Genomic DNA, 20,075 nt, shown 5'->3' on the forward strand with positions numbered 1-20,075 from the left:
TTACATTAAAGTCCCGTCGAAAACAGCAGTATTAGTTCATTGGTGGTGGAAAGTGCCATTATGTCACTGGCAATTTATGGCAACCCTGTGTGGTTTTCAGGGCAAAAGATAAACAGAGGTGGTTTGCCATTTCCTGCCTCTGAGTAGCAACCTTGGATTTCCCTGGTGATCTCTCATCCCAGGACTAACCAAGGCTGACTCTGCATAAGTTTTGAGATCTGATGTGATCAAGCCAGACCGGGCTGTCAAACAAGGAGCATTCCTCAGATTATTCTGTTGCTTTCAGTTGGTCCTTATAACACAAGACATTTCTAAACCAGGGGAAATCAGAACACAGAATACAACTACATATACAGAAATTATTCCAGTGATGTTCCACTGCAACTGAGTACTCAAGTGGTGGAGCAGGTTCCCAGGGCATACTATTCGTACAGGTCATACTTTTTGTACCTGCAGCCCTATTGAGTATTCACAAGTCTGCTTACCTAGGGCATCCATAGCCAGTTACCACTTGAAAAACTGCGTACTGGCTGTTAGTTGCTCAGAGGTTTTGTTAACAAATGTCTTATTTGGCTGCCAGATTAAACGAACAAAGGATTGTATGCCAGGGGCATCTTAATGTAAAGAATGGTATACTGACTTGCATATTGTCTCACCAGTGATAAAGCAAGAGAAAATACTGTCTTTGGGTGTGAAAGTTTTTATTTTCATTAGAACTAAAAATGTGTTTGCATTTCTAGTGCTGAAGATGTGGTAGCAAAAGTTAGTGGAAGCCAACTGACAGTTGAATATTTGGAAGAAAATGGATTCACAGAACCGATCCTCATTCCAAAGAAGGATGGCTTGGGGTTATCAGTACCTGCACCAACATTTTATGTTAGTGATGTTGAAAACTATGTTGGTATGTATTTTTTCAGGGCCTGATCAAACTATGCGCACAAGGATATATAGAAGGGGATTAATTATGCTGTTTCGTTAATGGCAGTATGGCTTTGTAGACCCCGTAACATGGATGATAAAGCAACTCTCTTCCCTTCAGCTCTTTCAAAACTAATGGCATCCCATCTTCCCTGTCTAAACTTTTAGATTTGCAGTAGTAACAACATTCCTTGCTTCATTTGCCTCTCTCTTAATTTAAACTGCATATGATAGTAACAAGCCCATTTGCCTGGCTTTCCCCCAATCATGTGTGAAAAGGAGCTGGATGAATTTTATCATAGAAAAATTGTGCAGGTATGTATGCTAAATGATTCCTTTGACTGTGATTCATCTGCAGAAAAATCCTCTCTATTGCTTTCCTTCCTAGTCCCCTTATGCATGGGCCATAATGCCCGCGTTGGTGGCAGCAGCGCTTCAGTTAAAATCACCAATAACACACACTGCCATCGCCAGCACAGGCGCCTTGTGGCCCAGGACTACGAAAAGCCTGCATTAAGCACACACGGGATCTTCCATAGGTTCCTGGATAAGCCAGGGCTGCGGCGGGCTGGCGCTGTGAATAATTGCCAGCACCAGGCCTGTCGGCCCACCCAGCCCCAACCCTACGGTGTTCCTGTATGGACACCACACACCCCTGTGGGCTCCGTGGAACCACTGCCTCCACCTGGGCATGCGGCGGGGGCCTGGGCTCCCCAACTCCCCCCGGGCCATCCAAACCTCCCCCCGCTGCTCTGACTTACCTCCTGGCCTTAGTGTTCAGCACGCGCGCACTACGCTGGGGCAGCCCAGCATGCCCCACCCCCGTGCATACATGGGGAATGGCGGGGCATCTTGCCCTGCCACAACGGCATGGCTGCAGCACACAATAGCTGCCGCTGTGCATAAAAGGCCCTACTGGATTCTTCCTTCTTGAAGTGTAAATGGCTAGGAGATAGGGCTCTGGAGAGAGCAGCTACAGAAAAATTGGGAAGTTTCAGCTCTTCTTCTGCCTACAAAATGACCCCTCCCCCTATTTTATTGGGCCTGGCTTGAGGCCTGGGCTTTAAGACACAAGTCTCCATTATGGCCATTGTTTCCTCACCTTTATGTCAGGAAGAACTACTAGGCCATCTCGAACTCTATAAACAAAGGTTTATTTAGGAGTCAGGACCATGGTTACAGCAGCAATTCTTGGCTTGAAAAAGCAAACAAAACTGACAAAGACAACTTTTCTAAACAAACCACATACAAAATAAGTTTTCTAGGCCAGACCATTGGTGACATCATATGACAGGTGTAAATGTCCATGACACATCACAAACTAGGTGGTCCATGGTGGGTTTCATGGGGATATTCATGGTTCCCAGGGTGAGCCTAGGTGTTATCAGGTTCCCAGCATGCCTAACCCAAACACAGGTCTTGATGAGAGAGCAGGCCTTGCCATCCCCATGGCAACCATATGATGGAATGCAGTAACTTATAACTAAAATGCTACGTACATGGCTAAATGCATGGCTAGGAATATATAACAAAATATGACTGTAAAGATATGCAGCTAACTTGTAAATGAAATGTATAAATGAAACTTAACCATTGCTATATGAGCTAGGGTGTGTATGAACCAATAACCACTACCTAACATAAGCAAATCAAAGCATGAACAGCTAAATGCAATATGCTAAATATTATTAACCTGAAAAGAACTACAAATAGATACATGATTTAATCTATAGAAGAATATGAAGAATATGAACAATCCAAAATGTTATAAATAAAGGGAAGTATATATTAAAAGCTAAAATCTCTTTTCCACACCCCTCCCAGCCTTGGAAACACAGATATCTCTCTAGGCTCAGGAGCTGAGACAAAACAACTAGAGCATCTAGGCCATCCACCCTCCCACACTGGGAAAAGCACAATTGCAGAGAGATGTTCCCAAGCAGGCGAGTCTTTCTTGGAGAATGGACAAGGCTTTGACCAAAGTATACCAGGCCCAGCTTTGACCAAAGTATACCAGGCAGACCCCAAACCCGAGAAATGGCAGGATTAAATGCTTAATCCTGACACTTTTCCTCTTTCACATACACCTCATTTGCAGTCTTCTTCCTTTTTTTTTTTTTTTTTGCTAGACATGACCTCAAGGAAGTTCCCATGCCTTTAAGGGTTATAGGAAAGAAAGGTGCCCTGTAGGTGTATTTCTTGTTCTTACAGTGTTGCAGCCTGGAGAGAAGCTGCAGTTGCTACTTGTGCTCTTGAGATATGGTTATTTCAAGAACTGGACAGTTTGTTCAGTTGGCAGCTCAGAAAGAGCCATGGCAGCCAGTATTTTGCTGCTGTGGCTTCATCTCGCAGCACAGATTCTTTCTTGTACTGTATTGATTCTGGATCTCTACTTGTGAGAATTATCCCAGTCTTTCTCAACTACTACCCATTGATTAATCCTCTGAAATTATGTGCTAATTTGTGTTACTTATGCAGATATCTGTATAGTTTCCTGTTATTACTCTTCAGAATTTGTTCCCATGAAACCAGAGTTGCGTGTTATAAGATACATAAATATTGATGTAGTAAAATAACATTTTACAGCAGTTCCCAACCTCTAAAATAACCTGACAGCCATTTTCAACCTATCTTTTTCTAATGAGAATGTATTTTTGCTTGTCCATCTGCTGTCCCTTAGCGGATTTCATTGCATGCATGACCTGAGTGCTCCTTGACATCTGCTGGCTCCATCTCTGCTTTGCAGCTGAAATAATCCCATACTTCCCAGGAGTGCTCTAATCAAGAGTGAAACAGAAAAGCAAATGATTATCTGATGTACTAAACAACACACAGTCCCATGCCCTGCTAATTGTTCATAACCAGGGACCATGTATAGTTAAGAGAGGGGCACACAATGAAACGGAAGACATTTCCAGCAAAGAAGTTATACTGTACAGGAATACAGCCCATTGTTTTTAAAGGCCTTCCTTAAAAGTCACAAAGATACAATCGAAAATAGCAAAGAAAACCATGATTGGGAAAATGTTACTAGACTTGCATCTGGTACTAGAAACTGGTTTTCCCACAACAAGCCTAGTTATCATATCTAAAGGTTACCATGTGTTGTACGTTCTGTTTTTACATATTGCTAGACTGTCTCATGCAGTTGTGTATTGAACTGAATGGGAGATTACTTATAGATTGTGGATTTTTTGAAAGTTAATAAGAATCTGACAATAATGCTATGTGGCTTTCCCATATTTGTAGATAGATTTTTTTAAAGAAAAAATATTTTTAATCATCAGAATTTTCCCCATTTTTCTACAAGAAAATTTGAGTGACATACTTTGTTGAATTTTATCTATTCATCCCCTAAGCTAAGAGAAAAATGATCCAAGGTACCTCAGTAAGATTAATAGCTGAGTTAGGATTTGAATCCTAGTCTTCTCATGTATAGTTCAATACTCCAATAACACTCCTCATGCGTTCTCTTATATCCCCCTCCCCACAAACTTAGAATAACATATGCAATTCTGCTCTCCCCTATTTTATAAAGAAAACAAGACATTTAGAACAGCACAAACGCATAACCCCAATTGTATCACTAAAGTAAAGAAATGAAGGACTCTACTTTTAGGGGATCTAACTGTGTTTTTATCATTTTATTGTAAACTGCCACGAGTCAACCAAGAGTGACGGTTTAGAAAACTAAAAATAAATAGATAAATATAAATATGAGTAAGAATATCCTTTCTTAATGCTATCTGGTTTCACTATAATAACACTGAAGACCTGAATCAGTTTAGACAGTAGGAATTATTTCTGAGCTCCTGAAGTCAAGACATTGAGGGTGCTTCACCTGGCAGTTGTCCCTGTTAGCTCTCCAGGAACCATTATGCATGGAGGGGAAGGTCCTTCTCAGAACTGGAATGACAGTGGTGGAAATCCCCGATAATGCACGCCGCCGGCAGAGGCCAAGCACAGGTTTGATGCAGGCCGCCAAAAACCCCATGTTAGGGAAACGCGGAAGAAAGCAAAGCCTGCTGCCTGGCCAGGGCGCAGCCAGATGCAGCACCGGAAAGAGATTGTGCATAATCGGAGAGGGCGGCTGGCACTGCGGCTGCCCTGCACTCCATCCTGTGGTCTCTGGCCCCTCGACAGCTGTGGGCCGCTGTGCCCTCCCTTGCCCTCTGCATTTGTTGGCTCGCCCCCTTTCCGTTTCCAGCAGTCCAGATGCACCGAGTGCAACCAGCATGTGTGTCGCCTGCACCTGCGCGCACCCTCGGCAGCCTGGCTGTCGGTCACTTCCGGCACATCGGCCTGCTTGACCACCCGGGTCCGGTAAGCCATGCACTGCACTCCCACCTCGTTTGCTCTGCATTGCTGTCTCTTTAGCCGTTGTCACTGGCTGCTCTGGATGTTGCTGCCATGCCATTCGTACATGGCTTGCCGCGCAGCTTCCTCCTCCAGATCTTCCGTCCGGCCTCCACCCTCTGTACCGGCGGCCATGCATAATGGGTCCAGCCTGATTTCTAGGGATGCTTACCATTGGCCTCTTATGCATGGCAGCAGCTACTGGATGCCCCGCCATTTCCCGTGTATGCATGGGGGCAGGGCATGCTGGGCTGCCCCAGCGTAGTGCGCACGCGCTGAACGCCAGGGCCAGAAGGTAAGCCAGCCTGGCGGGGGTGGGGGGAGGTTTGGATGGCCCGGGGAGTGAGTGGGAGGGCCCTGGCTTCCTCTGCAAGCCCAGGTGGGGGCAGGGAGTTGCTCCTGCCAGCTCCCGGGCTCTGCGGTGTCCCTATAGGGACACTGTAGGGTCGGGGCTGGGCGGGCCAACAAGCCTGGTGCTGGCGATTACACACAGCGCCGGCCTGCCACAACCCAGGCTTACCCAGGAAGCTGCAGAAGATCCCACGGTCACTTACCACGGGCCTTCCATAGCCCTGGGCTGGGAGGCACCTGCGCTGGTGGCAGCAGCAAGCGTTATTGGTGATTTTAACCGAAGTGTTCCTGCCGCCAGCGCAGGCATTCTGGCCCGTGCATAAGAGGTCATTGTAGTGCCAAACTACTACTGGAGGTGGGACAACAACTGCTGCTGGGCCTAATATATGCTGCAAAATCGTTATGAAACTTCAGTGATGTTCTAGGCTTATTAAAAGACAGGTCAGATGAAGATCACTGGTTTTCTGTGCTTGGATCTAGAAGATGCATTTCTTTAGATTTATGTCCTTTCATTTTCAGCTCAGTTCTAGCTGTGGCTTAACATGTAGCATGGAAGAGGTTCTGTGCTTGAGAAATGCTAACTCGAGCCATCATTCTAAAGTAGTTGTGCTATTCTTTGGATGTCCTAATACAGTGTGTGAACAGTTCTGAGTTCATTCTGTCCCTAGTGCATGAATAAAGTGAATGATTCTTCCTAAGACCATGCCTAGTGATGGCAAGTCACAACCCAAACAGGATTGCATACTCTTTGGTGGCCTGTAATTCATTTTAGATCTGATTTTACATTCCCTTATCCCTTTATTTTTCAGGACCAGAAAGGAGTGTTGATGTCACGGATGTCACAAAACAAAAAGATTGCAAGATGAAGCTAAAGGAGTTTGTTGATTACTATTACAGCACTAACAGAAAAAGAGTTCTCAATGTAACTAACTTGGAATTTTCAGATACCAGGTAAAAAGAAATATGGGTTTGCCTGACCCACCACGTTTGATTTGATATATCTGAAGTAGCAACAAGTTTCAGGAGGTGTTTTTTTTGGAGATGGAGGGATAACATTTTATTTGCTCTCAATTTTAGCTATAATACTAACGTTTAAAAGTAATGTACCTGTCTCATGTTTTTCTGCCACCTTTACTATTGACCAAAGTGCTACCATGTTATTTAAACTGGGATTCAGTTTATTGGGCTGTGTAGAGCTTGTTACTGCCTTTAACATCTGACCCAGAACATCTCTTGCCCAATGGACACATCTGAAAAGCACTAATAAATCTGAGTGTCAATGTAGTCCATAGCCATGGACAGTCTTTCTCAGGGGCTTCATGAACATGTTTAAATGCACACATTTTATGACATTGAACAAGCGCCATAAACATTGGAGATAAAAAATCAGAACTATTAGTGTGTAGTCATCCCACTCCCCCTCTCAGGCAGATGAGCCAAAAGGATACAACAGTTGGTTGTATCAAAAGTCACCAAAAAGTCCAGGATAATCAACAGGGTTACAAGCCTCCTGTCTCCCTCTGGGTAAAGGTAGTAAGTCAGGGTGACAAAGTCAGTTATATAAATTTAATAGTATAATTCAATGGCTTAGATCCAGTGATTTATTTATTGTGGTTCCATCTAGGCAAGAAGCATAAAAGCAAGTGGGGATACAGTAAGTATGGCTTAGCATTAGAGCCCAACATGGTCTTTTCCTTTTATTTCCATTTGTGCAAGACCTTCGGGCGAGTGGAAATTCCCAAGGAGTGGAAATGTTCTCATTATTTGTCATATTTAGCATTAATTTTTAGAGTAATAGCAGTGAGAACTCTATAGTTCAATGGAATGAATTGTCTGTCATTGCTCTTCTATGCCTGAAACCATTTTAGAGAAATTATTTGTTTGAGGAAGTTTTGTTCTGTGTGCATCACTGGTGAGGAAGGAATGAATTTATGATTTGTTGAACCATGTAATTTAAGCTTCTTTTTCTTCCTTTTAGGACTTCAGGGGTAATCTACATAGCCATAAAAAGATTATTATAGGGCAAGAAAATGGTTCTTTATAAACAGGGAAAATTATGAGCTTTGGCAAACATAAAATAAACAATAGTTGTTTGAGAAGAGAATTCCATCACATTGGAGAAGAGAAAGAAGTGATAATTAATGCAGATTACAGAAAGGCTGAAGGATAATTGCAAGATCATTTCTTTTGTAGTATCCATAGCTTTCTAGGCTGTATTTATTGTTTTAATAATGTAACCGCCTTCCTTGCACAAAAAGGATCAAAAGCAATTTCAAAAGATCTGTGATGATAGGTATTTTTCAATAGATATTTTACAGTTTTTCTCGTGTCTACAGAGACAATAACAACTGGATGCATTTTATTTGGGGGGGGGGTTGTAGGAACAATCACTCATATGCTGCTGATTTAATCACTGGTTAGCAAATAGTAAATTTCTCAACAAAGAGCATGACACTTGAAAAGGATGTAAAGCTCCGTCATGACATGACAAACACTATGTATAAAGAACAGTTTTAGACTCAAGGTCTCCTGTAAGAGGTGTTTAAAAAAAAACCTTTAAATAATCCAACAAGCAAATATCTATATAAGCAAACAATCACAACAGTGGAAAGGTTCTTGTTATATGGGATCCATTCAACATACAGAGTTATTGCATAGTAAGCTTATCAAGTAAAATATTTTTTTTTGTCATTGTTTATTTGGATTGTGTCCACCTGCAGTTGCTCCGCAGGAATATCCCTCTGATTTGTTGGATTGAAGCTCCATAGAAGTTTTATCCACTGCTTATTTTTTCAAGGGCACTTAAAACCTAGTTGAGAATTCACCCCGAAATAGAATTTTCACATATGTTAAATCCAATGTTGTACTTCATACTAATTCAAATTTTGTCTCTTTTTATAATTAAAATAGAATGTCCAGTTTTGTAGAGTCTCCTGATATAGTGAAGAAACTTTCTTGGGTAGAAAATCATTGGCCTGATGATGCTTTGCTTGCAAAACCTAAAGTGACCAAATATTGCCTGATATGCGTGAAAGACAGCTACACAGACTTTCACATAGAGTCTGGTGGAGCCTCAGCCTGGTACCATGTCCTGAAAGTAAGACTCTTCTTATTTCCCCTTATTTAACCAAACTGTGTCCAAGATTTATGACAGGATCATCCTGAAAGCTAAGATAAAGGGTTGCAGCCATTTTGTTTATCTAAACATCACATATAAAGCAGTAACATCATTCCGTTAGGAATTGAAGCTTCTGTTCTGAAAAGTAGGCAGGCTGCCTCTTATGAGAAGGAATGGAAAAGAAATAATGGCACACAACAGGACCAAACTATGACTCTCTGGCTGCTGTCTCCCAACTTGAATATACCTTCCCACTTCAAAATATAGGCTTTGCTTCTCTTCCCGAAGACACAAGGTCTTTGGGATAAAGCCCTGTCCTTTCTCCAGTCTGCCTTCTGCCACACTGTCTATGGCTGAAAGCAAGGCATTTGCCCTTTCCTGTGACTCAAGGACATTGCCATCACGAAAGAGTGAAGCATCATTTCAGTCATACAGCAGCAGTTTGATTGGAGGAAATGCTGTGCAGAAAATCAAATTAGAACAATACTGTTTGGCAGGAACAGCATTCTGGCAGGAACATAGACTAGTTGGCAGGTATGTAAGGTATATATGTGGGTGTTGAATATTTTCTTTGATCTTGCTGTCGCATGAAAAAAAATCAATAACAGAAATGAGAGATGAGAACTGAAATTAGTCAGCAGCACTTACCACAGCACTACCAAATACTGGTGTAGTCTGTTTGTGTCTAAAATTTCAGTTGGATTAGTTATCCTTATGAGGTTAACAGACATGGGGCATGCTCAGATTGGATTTTGATTATTTACTTTCCAAATGCTCACTACTATCTGGTATAATGGATTTAATGGTTATTTACTGAATAATTTGTTTTATTGGCACAGAACTTCGTTTATGTATGTTTTAAGGTTGTACACCACCCCAAGGTTACTGGCTCTAGATCAGTAGATCTAGATCAGTAACTTTATTAGGCTGGGGACCGGCAGGGCATCGGGCCGTGCCCGCGGGGACCGCGCCCGCGCGGGCCACGCCCACGCATCGGGCCGCGGCCGCGAGCCACGCCCGCGGATCGGGCCGCACCCACGGGCCGCTCCCGCGGATAGGGCCACACCCGCGCGGCCTGCACGGGCGCGGCCCGGCCCTGATTCCCTCTCCCCGCCCTCCCCGCAGTAAGAAGCTTCCCGGGCCGCAAGCTTGCGGCCTGGGAAGTTTTTTATTGCGGGGGGGGCGGGGAGAGGGAGCCGTGGCCCGGCGCCATGGCCTTTGCGGCCCGGTGCCGGGCCGCGGCCCGCAGGTTGGGGACCACTGCTCTAGATGAGTGGTTATATAAGTTAAGAAAATGAATGAAATACAATGCTTAAAGAACAAAGTTTGAGTCCAGTACCCCTTTTAAGACTAATGTTTTCTTCAAGGTATAAGCTTTTGTGTGCAAGGACATGGCCTCAGCAACTTTTTAAAGCACATGTGATTCTCCAGTCATGTTACATGGTTTTAATTCCTTTGACTAATCAAAGTACCTGTTCTATTTTAGGGAGAAAAAATATTTTATCTCATCAAGCCAACTTCAGCAAACATTTCTTTATATGAGCGCTGGCAATCGGCAGCAAATCATAGTGAGATGTTTTTTGCTGACCAAGTGGATAAATGTTACAAATGCACAGTTAAACAAGGACAAACACTTTTTATCCCCTCAGGTGAGCTAGTGATGAAATTCAAGAAATTTATGTTTAATACACCTGTTGCTCTGAATTTGGAAAGTGTGTGTCACAGTTGAAGTGCAATAATATTAAGCTGTATAATTTAAATCTCTGTCCTATAGAATTACAAGGTGATAACCTTCAAATTGTTGATTTTCCAGGCCACAAACAAAACCTGTGGTTTGCTTACAGTTTGAATCCAGGAAACATCTGTAAGAACAAGCAAAAGCATCATAAGAGCAGGAAGTCCTAAGCCGGACAGGTTTCCCAAACCTGTGACTACCCTCTGTAAACCAGAACATGGACAGTTCAGATTACCATGTTGTTCCATTTAAATTTTAAAAATATATACCCCGGTATCGGGCCGTGAAGGCCATGGTACCGGGCCGCTAGCAGCCGTGCCTGCCTCCCCCCTCGCAGCGAGAGTGGGGGGAAAGAGGCAGGCGTGGCCACTGGCACGCCAGCGATGCAAACACGCACGCGTGGAGCTGCCACGCATGCGTGTTTGCGCCCCCTGCTGGTGAAAACGCGCATGCGTGGCAGCTCCGCACATGCGCGTTAGCGCCACCTAGTGGTGAAACGCACATGTGCGGTTACTGCGCGTGCACGTTTACGTGCAGCTGCGGCGGCCAGGCCGCCGGCTCTCTCCCACCCTCAGAGGCGGTCCCCAGCTACAAGAAGGTTGGGGACCGCTACCCTAAATAACACATCAGGAGGAGACAGCTGATGTGAGGAAGTTAGATAAAGAGGAAGTTGATGGGTGAAGAAAGTCAGACCCAAGAATACTCTGTCCTGATCTCTTTACTGAATCTATCCACTTCAACATACTTCCATCTGACATAGGAGTGGGATTTCCCTCCATGACACTCATTTCACCAACCAACATCACTTCCATCTTATTTGGCTCCAACTTCAGCTTGTTCTTTCTCAGCTAGGTGACCACGACATCTGGAGTGTTAAAGAGAGGGATAGATAAATAGCTGTTTGACATCAACATATTGATAAAACCCAAAACAACGAATGCTCTCTTCTAACAGTGTTATATAAACAGTTAACAACAGAGTGGAAAGAACAGATCCCTGGCGTGCTCCATACCTTGGCTTCCAGGGAGAAGATTCTACATCTTCTCTTTCCACTGCATGTCCTATCATACAATTTTTAAAAAACCTTTACTCCAGTATATTTTTTTCTCATGTGAATTTAAGGTGGATTGCAAGTACAGTGGAATGATTCAGTCAATCACTATATTAACTGAAAAAATGATAGTACTGAACTGAAAAGATTTCTAGCAAAACAGTCAGTAAATCAATAAGTAAATGGATTATAGAATATGTTAGCTCTGTTTTGCACAATAGAAGCATGGGGACATTCTTAATAGCCTCAGGAAGACTGATCTATCACATGGAAGCAATTTTACCTGTTTGCAGGAGTACCACCTTGGAAGGCTTTGCTTTGTTGAGTGAAGTTGTCACAGCAGAACATATCCAGGAGAGGTGGTCCTGCAAGCACAAGGAATCTGGAACTGATCCGTGCTATTGCAGGTCCAGAGCACAGCCTGAAGCCAAGCTGAAATTTGATTTGCAGGGGAAGGGCTAAACCAGGCAGTTCTCCACTGCAACTCTCAATCCTTCTCTCATTTGGCATCTGTCTGATTATGTTTCTGGCTCCAGCAGTGAAATATCTAGCTATTACATCAACCAAGCAAGGAACTCAACTTCTCTGACAGCCTTGTTTGGTGTGAAACCAAAGAGTTGTTTCGAACTCCTTGAAAGACAGGCAGGAATCAGATATAAGAATTTTAATGTCAAAACTAAACTTTCACTTCCAAAACACTAGTCAGTTTTGATTTTGTTAATTCTCCTGGGGCTATAATATCAAAATACTGAACAAGCAGCAGACCATACATCCAGTGTTTTAAACAATTCACTGTTCCTTTTATGTGTTATGCAGGGTGGATTTATGCAACGTTAACTCCTGTTGACTGCCTAGCCTTTGCAGGACACTTTCTTCATAGTCTAAGTGTTGAAATGCAAATGAGGTAAGCTGTTTGTTTCGGCCTTTGTTGGAAGATATTTAACCAGTTTCAATTCTCTGTGATTTAGAATAACTGCATATTTTCAGACAATTGTGCATTGTGTTGGGTTCTAGATATAGAGGCCGTGGCAATAGTTTAGTTAGAAAACATTTATTTTATACTTGTTAAGATCAAAAAATTTCAGGAATTGCAGTTAAGCTACTTGCTTGACACTGTTGCCATATGCTTCCTTTACAATAAGTAAAAATGTTATTATAAAATAATAATTTTACTAATTGTATTAATAATAATAATTGAATTTCTGATTAGCCCTTCTCCAAAGAGGGCTGGGAGTAAGACCAACCAATATAAATAAATGTCTATTTAATAAAATAATTAAAAATCCTAAAAATTAATCTATATAAAATATACAAATTGCTCATGTCACTATCATCGCAAAAGATCACAGTAGATTGAAATCCGGTTACTGGCTTGGGAAAGACCCAGGTAAGGGACTAGGTGGTGGTGGTGGTGGTGGTGGTGGGGCTTTCAGATGGTATGCCCTAGAGAAGTTGTCCATTTGCATTGTCCCAATCTCCACCTTTCTTCATTAACTCATATCATTCCTAGTCCTTTATGTTATTTCATTTATGTTGAAATTGTGGTATATGATACATCATCTTAAAATGAGGATATATATTTGAGCAATCTGTTAGTTTGCTAATTCATGCTATAATGAGCCGTGTGGTGTGTTTTGATACATATTAACTTCAGAGATCTTCTGTTTTCATGTACACTTGTCATTTTCATAGTAGTTCAGGATTTATTGCAGTTTAGTTGATTAAAAACACCTGGAAAGCAAAGCGACACAGCTGTTATGTTACGGTGTAATAATGGGAAATACTCTTTTTTGGGGTTTATAGAGCTGCATGTATTCTCTGTCACTGAATTTTTTTTTAAACTCTCACAGAGCATATGAAGTTGAAAGACGATTAAAAATTGTCAGCTTAACCCAGTTTCCAAACTTTGAAACGGCTTGTTGGTATACAGGAAAACACCTGCTAGAATCATTTAAAGGTAAAAAAAAAAAACCAAACAAACATCCTTATTTGTTTTAAGTCACATTCAAAGTAGCAGTGGATAAATATTTCAAAATGGGATTGGTCCCCCTCAAAAGCAGAGCGAAATCATAGATGACTTGGGGTTATGGTAGTATTTACTACATAATTCAAACAAATAAGCTTTCAGCGCATGTTTTACTCTGCTGCCCCTTCTGTCATATGGTTTGCTGCAGGACTATTTCCTCCATTATTAACAATTTCCCAGGCAATTAAGATTTGGAATATGTCACACTGTTACTCTGATGAATTCTCACAGCATACTGAACTTTTTGTGATGTCACTTGTAAAATAGGTCAGCAATGGGTGACCTAACATTTTATCTTAATTTTTATTGTTTAAATTTATAATTCATAATTTCTGATTATCCATGTATATATTTATTGTTATACTCCTTTACTTTGCTAGTCTATTAATAAATAAATAACTAGCTACTAGTGCTGATTATTGGAAGCACTGTGATGTAACATCAGGCCTTTCAGAGAGAAGGGGGAGATCCAACAGGTGAGACCAGAGGAAACTGTAATGAAATTTTGCACAACACTTTAAATTGGATAAATCCCACACATGTGAAATTAGCATGTTTAAATACTATGGTTTGGAGCTATGTGCCCATGGAAGCAGATCTTTTCCATTTCCCCTTTCCTCAAGTTGCCATCTTTATTCTGGAAAGCTAATTGTGTATCACAGGGGGCTACATTGAGGAAGGATGAAGACCTTATAATGAATAGGCAAAATTCAATTTGAAAATATCTGTATTGAACTTTGAAACATAGTGTTTTAAAATCAAACTTGATTTTACTTCGGTATCAACTTTGTTCTTGACTCAAAATGCAGCTCCATTGGTAGTTAACTACTTTGGAACGGCTGATTAAGGACTGTAGAAATTCAGTCTTGAACTCAAGGGGCATATTTAGGCATATTTATTCAATTTTCCGACTACTCGTGTACTTACAGTGTGCTCCATCATAAAATGGTTTGTTTCTTTCTCTTGGAAAAGCTACCTATATTTGTGAATAATCACTGAATGGAATTTATTATTTTATTTTATTAGGCTTACATAAAGCTGGAAAGCAGCCTCCTTCACATTTAGTCCAGGGAGCAAAAATTCTAAATGGCGCTTTCAGATCATGGACTAAGAAGCAGGTTGGTCATTTTGTTTTACTGGTTTGACTGACTGCAGGGGGAAAAGGGGGTAGAAAAGGTCTGGAGAGTAGAACTGATAGTCCTAGAATTTCTAATTATAGAAGAACTACGATGAATTATTTCAGTGCTTAAGCTCTTGGTGAAACATGTTTACACATCCTGAACTATAAAGAAAAAGTCATTAAGCTTTAGTGGCAGCGGCCGGGGGGAGTGGGGAGGGACCGGGTCCCCACCACACACTACAATGGGGACAGGGGGATGCCTCTGCTGGCTCTGTGGCTCCGCAGTGTCCCTACAGGGATACTGTAAGTCGGGAGCGGGTGGGCCAAAAGGCCCGGTGCTGTCAATTATGCATGGCGCCGGTCCGCTCCAGCCCCTGCCGGTGCCCACAGTATCCCGGAGACTGCAGAGGTTCCCGCGTTCCCATGCCGCCAGTGTGGGCATTCTGGCCTGTGCATAATGGGTCACAGAGAAGTTCTGTTAGAGCTCTTTCAGCCCCAGCTACCTCACAGGGTGGTTGTGGGAAGAAAAAGAGAAAGTTTTTTGTAAGCTGCTTTGGGACTCCTTTGGGTAATAAAAAGCAGAGTATAAAAAAATAGCTCTTCTTTTTAGAAAAGTTGAATGAAAAGTAAAGTGAAACAAAGGGGGGAAAACTAGATATCTGTATTAGAAACTGAAGGGTGCAAGTCACATTCAAGTTTTGCATACCCATATTTTTTTAAATCAACACTTTATTGGCTACATACCAAAGACCATGGATACAAATGCTTTACAAAATAAGCCAAGTCCTATTCATTATTTTTATTTATATTTATTCTGTACACTGGCAAAATAAATTATTCCTCCTATCCAAATCTGTATTGTAATTTCCACTGTTAGTACAGTTTGATGATTTTTATACAGATTGTTGCTTTGTTTACATTCTGTCATCTAGCTGCTATTCTCTCATAGATATAGCTTCTGAATTTAGTAGTTACAAGTGAGAACCCACAAAGAATTGTGGGGATATAGAATACTTCCTTTCCTTTTATTTGCCTTGCTACCAGTCCAGACTAGAGTTCAACTCATTATTTCAAGTGGATTTTCAATCCTCATTTTGGAGACAAATTATGGTTTAGTATTCTTGTATATGTAATTTTGACACCATGGAGAGTAATATTATTTTACCCACAGAAGGGAGGAGCACATAAGCTCAACAAAAAGGAAGAGAGGGAGAAATGTTCTTGCCTAAAGCAGTTGAACGCTCCTGTTACAGACCTAGATTTATCAACAAGGCATGTGACATCTGAGCCTGTCTGCCTATGGCCCATTATGCATGGCCGCCGAAACGGCGATTTCGGGTCACATGGAAAACGCGGAGGGGGAAGACGCGACGCATACCGGTTATGTACGGGGCGGGGCGCGATGGCGGCAAAACCCAGAGTAACCGATTATGCACGCGGCGATCCGGGCGCCGCTTCTGGTTGCGCCCCGGTCACCCGGAAGCTGAGCTTTCTTCCGCGTTTCACTGACGCGGCTTTTTCGGCGGCATGCACCGAAGCTGCGGCCAGTTGCAGCCGCCTCCATGCGTTATCGGTGATTTTAGCCGCCGCCATTCCACCCCGAATATGCGCTAAAACCCCTGTGCATAATGGGTCTATGTGTTGAATATCATAATATCTGAAGGAGCATTGAGCACATATAAAGATACAAAGAATAAGCATCACCGAATCCCTGTTCACATGTTAAAATGCATAGCACATCCGGCACATTTGTGTATGCCTGTTTGTAAAAGTGCCAGTGCACATTCACTCATTGTATAAATGAAACCAAGATAAATGTTCAATTTCAGTCACATGTTCAGCTGTGCATAAGTTGACTGTAACATGAAAATAACTCAGTGCATGTATGAACAATCAGTGTGTACCATACATAGATTGTTCATGCATTCACTGTAATTTGTGGACAGGACTAGAGATGCATCCCATTGCAGTTCCTTGTCACATGTCCTTCATGTCCTCTGTCACATGTCCTTCCCTATCACATGTCTTTACAGAGCGGCATCTCCCTTTAAGTGATATTGCTACATTTAAAAATGAAGGAATGTGGCCTAAAATATTTCTAATTTTTATAACTAATAGTTCTTCATAGTTCCCCTTCATAGTTCCCCTTCCCTCTTAGGGTTATGATTATGGTGATTCTTACTCCCTCTCTGGGTTATGACCTGGGTGGTACAATGTTGTCATTGCTTGGATTGGTTGGGTTAGGTTGGGTTGTTCGGCTTTTTAGAAGATTTTATTGTATTAGAGGGTTTTATGGGGGTTTTATTGTTGTGACCTGCCACGAGCCTTGTGGGAGTGGCGGGCTATAAGTTGAATTAATAAATTAATTAATTAATAAGTCTGTAGTCTGTGTGCAGTCTGTGATTCAATATAAATACAAAAAATCAAAAATACTGAATATGTAATTCAGGATCCTGGATCCTTGATTTTCTTTCTCATTTGCTTATAAATGCTTCTGGTAGTGCTCAATTGAACGTTCGCAAAGCTGAACTTTCTTGGCTTGGGATACTTGACTTTCAGTGGTGATAGTGAGAAAAGATTAATAGAGCTCTAAGTCATGCCTTTCATCATTTTTAGTGCCCTTTTCATGCTCTGAGCAGAAATAATTGTTTCTCTGCTATTGTGTGCCATTTTTATGCCTTTTAAAACTAAAAACTGAGGTGAAGGCAGGAAGAGTTGTCCTCAACGTGTTTTGGTTCCTGGGAGTACAGTAAAAAGACACTTTTTGTTAGTATAAAACAGATATCTAATTAAAACAAGGTACACTATTAATCTAAAATGAGATTAAAATGTACTTGTCTTTCCTTTGAATTGCTGGCACTGGCAAACCACCCCGTATTGAGTCTGCCATGAAAACGCTAGAGGGCGTCATCCCAAGGGTCAGACATGACTCGGTGCTTGCACAGGGGATACCTTTACCTTTATATGGTTTTAACAAAAGTGACTTATAAGATTTCTTGATAGACCTAAGCTTTTGTGTTTGGATTTGTTCTGTTCCAGGCTTTAGTGGACCATGAAGATGAACTCCCAGAACATTTTAAACCAGCACAACTTATTAAGGACCTTGCCAAAGAAATAAGATTAAGTGAGGTTGGTATCCTTCCTGATATGAACTGCTTCTTATAATTTCCTAAAAACTGCCCCATGATATTCTCTTTCTTTCTCTCCACTTCTTCCTTATTTCTAAATGATGGACTATTTCAAGCCAATAGTTCTCTGCCTGGTCTGCAACATTTCTCTATCTATAAAATACATTGTCCACAGATAAATTTTACAATTGTTAAGTCTTCCAAAAGAAAGAGATGGCTTTATGCATCTTAGTTCAAAAGTATCTACTCCAACAAGACACGGATATACAATATATATGGTCAAGTCATTTCATATGCCAGAGGCCTAACTAGATGAGCTACTGTTGAGTCTTTTGTCAGATGTCCCCAGCACTGAAAATGCAAAACAACCTGATGGGGCTACATTCAGATAAGGGCTACATGAACAGAGAGAGAGAGGTGTTTTGACTGTTGCACACCACACATGGTTTTGCTAGTCAACACAAACTCCCCTGCTGTTATTAGCCTTTTTATTTGCAAAAGCAAGTGGGGTGGAAAACCTTTCCTTCTATGATATTTTGATTCAAATGTGGATCCCTCATTCCAGCTGTTTCAATTAAAAAAAAATACTTGGGCAGAAATTCAGTCACAGATCACTCATCATCTCATCTGGTTTAGACCTGAATCTTATACATATGAGATGAATAGGCTGAACTGGACAGCACCTCTTCACCCAACAGTTGTTTACACATTGGGCTATTGAGATACCAAGCGCTTCTCCAATTAACACTAAATTACAGTATTTCAAATTGATTTGGCAGACTATGTCAGCAATAAAGAGCACTACAGCTGATTTTCCAGGCTAAACACAAAAATTTGGATTTCAAAGGATGAGGAAGCTAGGATATTTCATTCTCTTTGAAATTAGTGAGATTAAAATGTGTTTGACATGAAAGTGTACTATGTGGCCAATTGATAAAGGATCAGACCTCTTTAATTTAGCTGTGTGTGTCCCCCCCCCCCTTTTTGAGTTGAGCAGAAACATGACTGGTGGTTTTGAAAGTTCACTTTGTTTTTTACAACGTATATAGAGTTCGTAGTTCAGTGAATCTTAAATTGACAATATAAATAGAAAATGTTTTCCTTTTAATTAGTCTCACAATGTTAATTGTTGTTATACATATTTTTGCTGCTCCTTTGTACCTATGCTTTGTTTGCTCAATACAAATTAATTTGAAACGTGTTGTCTTACCACTTAAGCACTTCATCCCCCGTTGTTTTAACAACCCCCCAGGAAAAAAAGAAGAAAGAAAAACATTGGGAGAACTTTCTAGGATTTGAAAAATGTAAAATTGGAACAAACCAAGCAAATAGTAATTCACTTTATTATACATTTATGATTAGGTGGTGAATAGAGTTTCTAAATTATGGATAGAGTTGACAGGTCCACTGGTCTAGGTGAGGGTTCCCCTGCTTTCCAGAGGTACCCGCCCCCTCCAACTTACCCCAAACTGGAAGAATGCTACATTTTAACACAACGTGATGTCACCTGGAAGTGACATCAGCACGTCAGGGTTCGGTGGGAGGGGTTGCTCTAGTTTTTTGGCAAAACACTAAGGTTTGAATCAAATTCTGCCATAGAGTTTTGCCTCAAAGTGAGATCATAAAAAAACACACACTAATGCTTCTGACAACCCAGTGTTACGTCTGGGAGATACTGACACATTGTCTTGCTCCTGGAAAGCTCCCCCACTGGCAGCATCGATAAACCTGGCAACCCTAAATATGGATGTATGTGACTACATAACAGGTTTTGACAGACCATGTGTTTGGTTTTGCTCTTTATGCTTTGCAACACAAGTCTATGAAAATCATACTATATATTCAAGAAAGTAAATATATCATGCTGACATTCTTAATATGCACAGTTATATATTACAATTATATATTATAATTGATACAGCTGGAAACAGTGGTTATTCTTGCCTAAAAATCTGATAGAGCTGTAGACCAGCTCTATAGTAAAAATAGCATGTAGTATAGAGCAAGTATGTCTCAACGGTTAATCTTATCTTATTTATATAAATTGGTCCTTCCTGAGATTTCCCTTTGTGCTTTTATCAGCAACTGGTCAGATCCATGACAGTTAGTTACTCTGCGATTAGGAATGGGAGAAAAGTTTGCAGATACTAAATCTCCCTGCCTACTCAGGGAGTAGATCTATTGGCTGGGTTGTGTGATCTGTAAACATAGCTTTTGCCACAGATTTAAACAAGTACAGGAATAACATAATTTTGTTCCCATTTTACACAGT

At 41.3% G+C, this 20,075-nt stretch overlaps 1 protein-coding gene across 2 annotated transcripts in view; it reads left to right on the plus strand.

Annotated features, from left to right (window-relative positions):
• The window catches only part of PHF2 (PHD finger protein 2), a 160,751-nt gene that overhangs the window by 104,385 nt on the left and 36,291 nt on the right, over window positions 1-20,075 (plus strand). For both annotated transcript variants that reach the window (XM_077325583.1, XM_077325584.1), the window contains exons 4-11: window positions 741-901; window positions 6,435-6,576; window positions 8,536-8,722; window positions 10,230-10,392; window positions 12,346-12,433; window positions 13,380-13,486; window positions 14,582-14,673; window positions 17,715-17,804. In XM_077325583.1, coding sequence (XP_077181698.1) covers window positions 741-901; window positions 6,435-6,576; window positions 8,536-8,722; window positions 10,230-10,392; window positions 12,346-12,433; window positions 13,380-13,486; window positions 14,582-14,673; window positions 17,715-17,804 — 1,030 coding nt within the window. The remainder of the gene's footprint in view (window positions 1-740; window positions 902-6,434; window positions 6,577-8,535; window positions 8,723-10,229; window positions 10,393-12,345; window positions 12,434-13,379; window positions 13,487-14,581; window positions 14,674-17,714; window positions 17,805-20,075) is intronic.

This window comes from Paroedura picta, chromosome 3, assembly GCF_049243985.1.
Source record: "Paroedura picta isolate Pp20150507F chromosome 3, Ppicta_v3.0, whole genome shotgun sequence".
NCBI classification, from domain to species: Eukaryota; Metazoa; Chordata; class Lepidosauria; order Squamata; family Gekkonidae; genus Paroedura; species Paroedura picta.